Source organism: Haplochromis burtoni, unplaced genomic scaffold (assembly GCF_018398535.1).
Source record: "Haplochromis burtoni strain Fernald_Lab_line unplaced genomic scaffold, NCSU_Asbu1 Contig_80, whole genome shotgun sequence".
NCBI lineage: Eukaryota > Metazoa > Chordata > Actinopteri > Cichliformes > Cichlidae > Haplochromis > Haplochromis burtoni.
This window is the reverse complement of record NW_024582441.1, coordinates 928,902-935,494: the sequence shown is the minus strand read 5'-3', so window position 1 is coordinate 935,494 and position 6,593 is coordinate 928,902. Positions and strand designations below refer to the sequence as shown.

Sequence of the window (6,593 nt, the reverse complement as noted above, 5' to 3'; positions counted from 1 at the left end):
GCCTTAATTAACTGTTTGCTTTCTTGTTCACATTTGAAATCATTAGCCACAGCTCCAAACAAAAAACATTAGAGGATTTAGTGAAACTGGACTGAACCGTGACGTCAGACCTGGAAATCACGCTTTCACTGTTTTGCGGTCATTTAAATTTAAGTTAGAATTAGTCCAGTTTTTTATTTAATTCAGCATGTTTGTTTATTCTTATTAAATCTGATGGAGAGTTAAACAAGAAGACTGCTATCCAATTCGCCAGTTACATGCCTAAAATTACTGGTGTTTATGTTACTTATCACACTATAGTAGCAAAAAATAAATAAAAACACCTCCTCTGTGTAACCCACTATCTTTCAATGTGACCATAAAGCTAAATCACCTGAGTGGAGCACTGTGGGGTTAATAAGTCCCATTAGCTCAGGCATCCCTGAGGGGAGGATGGCCCTTTAGGACAGGTGGGAGGTGCAAAGGAGACAAAAGACACAAACTTACTGACATGCAGGGGTGCTTTATGCTTCAGGGAAGACACCAGGGAAGGGGAAAAAATATAAAAGCTTTGTATTTTTAAATAAATATTTTTATTTTATTTTATGTTATTTTTTTACAACAGAAACCGGAGTTCGGTGGATCAGTTACATGGTGCTTCTTCCAGACAACCAGTGAGACTGAGAATTTATGGCAACAGAACAACTTAAAAGATCCTTTAACATCATGTATCACACTGTAACTCTAACATCTTAAAGTATAAATTTTAAAGTCATCCAAATCAGAGGGCAACACAGAGGTTTTCAGATATTTGTGCATGAGAGCAGACAGGGTCAGGCAGGGCTAACTTTGCATTGTATTTTCGTACCACTTGTCCATCGCTTTTATTAAAATAAATTTGCAGTTCACAATCAAACACTTTATTATTACATACAGAAAGTACAGTGTGATTTCTCCTGACATACTGAGTTGTGATCTGTAGACAAACTGGTTTTAAAAAAAGAATTGTGAATTTTGTTCCCCATCATAGATGGGTTTAGTTTGAGGTTAGGAGAAGGTGTCACCGACCTGCCGAGACAGATTTCAGGAAAGAGCTTCATAATCTTAGCTGAATGATGTGTTAGTATAGCTATATTGTGCATTGTTTGGCTCGGGTTCTCCTCACATTCCTCAGTTTTGTGAAAGACTGACAAACAAGAGGTTTGAAAAAAAGGCAATCCAGAGCTATTAATGCCACTGTAATAGGATCAGGTCTATGTCAGAGATGCACAGGTGGAGTCTGGGTGTCCACATCCTCAATGATTTATCCTGGATTGTCAGCACCTCCATGTGAATCCAAAAGGCATCACAGCAGCTGCTTTCTGAGGCCTTACCATCCTCCAGGATGGCACCAGAGGAGCCAGACTTCCAGCAGAACAACTATTTAATTATTTAAATCAATCAATCCACGCTTCATACGAGTGCTTTCAAGTCATTTTGTCATACTGAAACAAAATTAATTCAAGGAGTAGTGATGGTGCACATGTTTCTCTTCAGAATACAGATGCTTTAGCAAGTGTAAAAGAATGAATAAGGTTACACTATGACCTCCACAGTCACCAGATCTCACCTCAACTCCTAGATAGGATTTTTGGTGATCCTCTCCACTTCTGCACGCGTTTGTGTGTCCCATCATATTCACTGATCTCACCATTTGAGGTACATTAAGTACCAGTCCTAACATTGGCCTCATCTTTTATTTCAAACATTTTGCACAGTTTTTTTTACCCATCAGATATCCTCTCAGGGCTGCACAGCAGCTCCTCTGTGTTCCAGAGTTTGATTTCAGTAATGGGAAAAAAAAAAAAAAAACAAAAAAAAACACAACAACACACACAAACAACTTTGTTTAAAACTAAAGATTCTGTTATTATGAAACTGAATTTACCTTTATATACTTAAATGTTAATGTCTTGTCAGAAATTCATCAGGAACAGCACTTAAGCTCATTTTCCTTTCAGTAAATAACTAATCTACTCCTCCAGATCAGCCTTCATACATTTCTGTTCAGATATAAAGGAGGAACAGGAGACTGAATCTCACAAACGAAGGACTTTATTCCACCACTGCAGTACTTCAGTACTACAGACAAGCAAATACATTCACACCTTTACTCCAAACCCAAGAACAGAACAGGGAATTTGAAAAATAGAAAAGAAAAAAAGAAAAGCATTGGTCTCCAATTTAAATCTTCTTTTGCTCTATGTGGGACCTTTCCTCAGGCGTATTATGGGGGATGGCTACATGATGAAACCAGAGTCACAGAGAATACAATGCCTTTTTGTACATTTGTAACTCAGGACTAAGAAGAATGTGGGCTATGCGACAGTTCAGCGACAGCCAAGTTTACTCCTTGCTAGCCATGTGGGCCATCAGGTCGCAGACACGGTTGCTGTATCCAAACTCATTGTCATACCTGGTGAAGAGGGGAGAGGTTAGCAGGAAACACTGGCAATAAATAGAAAGACATTGAAAGTAACCAGTGTTGAAGGCGTACCATGTGACCAGCTTGACAAAGTGGTCGTTGAGGGCGATGCCAGCGCCGGCATCAAAGATGGATGAATGGCAGTCGCCGTTGAAGTCTGTGGACACGACCTTTAGGACGGGGAGAAGAGTGTGGCACATCAGCAACGAGATCCACAGACAAAATGTAGCCATGAAGTGACAAAGTTTAGGGCGTACCTGGTGCTCTGTGTATCCCAGAATGCCCTTCATGGGTCCATCAGCGGCAGCCTTCACAACCTTCTTGATGTCATCGTATTTGGCCTGAAAAAGCAAAGCAGTTATATTTGCATTTTTAAAGAAATAAAAACACAAGCGGTGAACCACATGTGTAAATCTGAATTTAAAATCAAAGTCATCCACCCGTTTTAAAAAGGAAATTTCTAGATCAATATTTTGTAAATTGCACGTGCGATACTCACTGGTTTCTCCAGACGGACTGTCAGGTCAACCACTGACACGTTGGGGGTGGGCACACGGAAGGCCATGCCAGTCAGCTTCCTGGGGGAAAAATAAATAAAATATTTCAATTGAGTACTGGAGCATTACAAAGCAAAATATTGTTTTAAATTGTACATTAGAGTAGTGTTTTATTTGCACTCACCCATTGAGCTCAGGGATGACTTTGCCGACAGCTTTAGCAGCACCAGTAGAAGCGGGGATGATGTTCTGGCTGGCGCCACGGCCATCCCTCCACAGCTTGCCAGAGGGACCATCCACAGTCTTCTGGGTGGCAGTGATGGCGTGAACTGTGCTCTAATAGACAAACAGAAAAATAAAAATAGGAGGACAATTAAAAATGTAGCTTAAACATAATATCTTCAAAACTGCTTAAGTGCTGTGTATGAATTCCTACCATCAGGCCCTCAATGATGCCAAAGTTGTCATTGATGACCTTGGCCAGAGGTGCCAGGCAGTTGGTTGTGCAGGAAGCATTGCTACGGAGAAAGAACATCAGTCAAGTTTTAATTTTAAAATTAAATGTTTTAAATGAATGAAATTAATTATAAATGCAAGATCAGTAAAGACTGTCACAGCTTTCATTAGAACAGATGTGTAGTTGTTATTCATTGTGTTCAAAATCTATTCCTAAATCTGTGATTTTGGCAGCAAAAACTCATTCATCTCCAAATATACCAAAAAAGATTCTTACCTGACAACATTGAGGGACTTGTCATACTTCTCGTGGTTGACACCCATGACAAACATGGGAGCGTCAGCGCTGGGTGCAGAGATGATGACTCTCTTGGCACCACCCTTCAAGTGAGACTACAGGATCGCATTGAAATCATTCAGTTTTCTTTTTGCACATCACATATAGCATACTACCTTTTTCTGCATTCACATTTTACATGATTTAGCACTTACAGAGGCCTTCTCAATTGTGGTAAACACACCAGTGGACTCCACCACATACTCTGCACCAGCCTCACCCCATTTAATATTGGCGGGGTCCCTCCTGAAGAAAGAAAATAGGGGTTATCTCTGAAACCATTACACAAATTAATAGCTTATACAAATATGGCAGGCGAACTCAACTTACTCGTGGAAAACTGTGATTTTGTGTCCATCGATGACCAGCTTGTCTCCCTCAACCTTCACCTCACCTTTGTAGCGGCCGTGGGTGGAGTCATACTGGAACATGTAGACCTAGAGAGGGGATAAGGAGAACTTTTTAAACAGGCTTCACAAAAACTGGGGGGGGAATAAGTCAAGTGTGTGTTCCTGGCTCCAAAAACAATAAATGAAATATGTAATCCACCCAGTTTGCTAAAATGATCAAATTCATACTTACTGGAAATGGAAGAAAAAAAAATCCAACAAGTATTTGACAAATAATTTTACTAGAATTATGTTATTCTAACATTCAGTCAAACAAAGCTTGTGGTGAGTTCGAGCTAACGCCTTATAGTCCTTTCATTTCCTCCTTGACTGACCATGTACTCCAGGTCGATGAAGGGGTCATTGATAGCGACAATCTCCACCTTCTTGGAGTGGAAACCAGCACGGGTCACCAGACGACCGATGCGGCCGAATCTGAAAAAATGAACAAGAGGCGTTTCTCATTCTGGCCAGTAGGTGGAGACATCACACCACATTAAACTGACTACAGTCACGTCTTTGAGTTTCGGTAAAATGAAGGCGCTTGTTAAGATGATAAATACGAAAATAGATTTAAAAATAATAATAAATCAGAGCAGAGTTTGATATTTAGTCAGAGGCTTCCCTGTAACAGTTTAGATTTTTCTTATGTATGGGGCGAGATCTCCCCAGAAGACCTGACACCACAGTAGAAAGGCCAGGGTTCAAGAGGAGGGGCTGAGGGGGGTGTGTGCTTTTCTCTCTGAGAGGCTAAAGTCGAAATTAACCTCCAATGTGGTAATCCTGGTTACACAGTGCACTGTTTGAACAACAGCAGGGTTACTTTTTAACCACAAGTCCAAAACTCCGGGCGCATAGATACACTCTGTCCTGAGAGACCAGGAAGAGAGGCGGGTGGATCACAATTTATTGAAAACAAATGCGTAGATCCGCGTCAGAACACGTGCGCTCATTGACATTTAGGTTACATAGGTCGCCTTTCACTAGCTGATGACCCCGAGGTCAAAGGCACTGGCTATTTAAGATCAACAAGAACATGAGAACAGCCGGCTGTCACCATTTAAATAACACAGCAGGCTGTAGAAGGGAAAAAACCCTTTTTGAAGGCTAATTTTAAAAATAGCCCCTCCAGTAAAGTGACAGGACAGAAGACCAGCCTGAGACAAGTTTTATGTAGCTGTTCCCCAATACTGAATAATGTGAAATGTTATGCATTCATCCTTAAAGTGCACTGAACTGCAGACTTGCAGTGTACTGGACTGGGCCCTCGTTTAAATAATCACACATTATTCCATACACTTGGATAGCATCTTGCATAATACCTGCATTCTTTAATACAGGAGTTCATAAAACAAAACTTTAACAAGCGTGGAAACCTGAGCCAAGACAGCGGCGTGGTAATAATTCCCCACTGATGAGAGGGATGTGGTGGTGGGAGTCGCAAAGAAAAGTCCAAAGCTGAACCGCAGTGTGCGTTGCTCATTTGGTTTAATTAGAAAGATTTAGAGAAAGTGAAGGGGATGATCATTCTTACCCATTGATACCGACTTTCACCATTTTGCCTGGGTTGGTCTAGTCCTCTGGGAGGAAAAATGAGAGGGGGAAAAAGGTAGCATTGCGAAATTTATGAGGTACTTTATTAGCATTAAGTTGATGATAGCTGCTTGGACTGCAGGTTAAGATAAGTGAAGACAACTTCAAGAACAACATGTGAAAAGTATTCTACTGATAAGCTATCTGTGATCACAGTCCAAGTAAAACTCAAAGCTAATCTGCATCGAGGAAAAAAACTTTAGACTTTGCAAAACTAAAAGCATAAATGACTTAATAAACATGTTAAAATCTCTTGTCCTGCTAAACCTCAAACGTAATGATGATGTAAAGTGAGTTTCTTTTGACTTTATGACCACGTGTGCTTTAAAATTGGGCACAATTAAGCTCGTGCAGATTTTTCCAGGTGATCTAAATCAGCGCGTTGAGTCATGCAGCCTGAAGCCAATAAATTATTTGAAGGTATTTACCGTTTGTGAAGGGGCTCTGCCTGTCTTGGGACTCCGGATGTGAGTGGGGAAGAGCAAAGTTAAGCTGCGTGTTTTATGATTGACCGAGGTGTGCAGTCACGCCCCCATCAATGGTGACCACTCCTCGCCCCGCCCCCTCTGAATGTCAAGGTCGTCAGATGCACAGAGACATGCAGAGTGGCCGCTGCAACTTTACTTTTAAAAAGCTCTGGTCTTATGATCTAAGCTCTGCTGCGCATTAAAGGCCTGAATCTGGGAAATGTTTAACTCATTTTTCATTATTCCAGCAGCCTGTGCAATCAGGCCTGCTTTGTGATTCCACTTTTAAAAGCACCAGATATAGATACCCACATATTAGAGTCCTCAGATAGTGGATTGAAAAAAGAGAGGGGTCTCTCTCTGACCTTCTCAGTAAATACAGACACACAGAGGGAGCAAACGAGGGATCAA

At 41.0% G+C, this 6,593-nt stretch overlaps 1 protein-coding gene across 1 annotated transcript; it reads right to left on the bottom strand.

Moving 5' to 3' along the window:
• Positions 1-2,055: 2,055 nt before the first annotated feature.
• Positions 2,056-6,205, bottom strand: gapdh (glyceraldehyde-3-phosphate dehydrogenase). Its single transcript, XM_005925254.3, has 12 exons — positions 6,144-6,205; positions 5,657-5,702; positions 4,458-4,557; positions 4,064-4,170; positions 3,889-3,979; positions 3,674-3,789; positions 3,377-3,458; positions 3,125-3,276; positions 2,943-3,021; positions 2,701-2,784; positions 2,516-2,613; positions 2,056-2,434 (listed from the first exon to the last, which is right to left on the bottom strand). The coding sequence occupies exons 2-12, from the start codon at positions 5,677-5,679 to the stop codon at positions 2,365-2,367; spliced, it is 1,002 nt and encodes a 333-aa protein (XP_005925316.1). The 5' UTR covers positions 5,680-5,702; positions 6,144-6,205; the 3' UTR covers positions 2,056-2,364.
• Between the last annotated feature and the right edge of the window lie 388 nt (positions 6,206-6,593).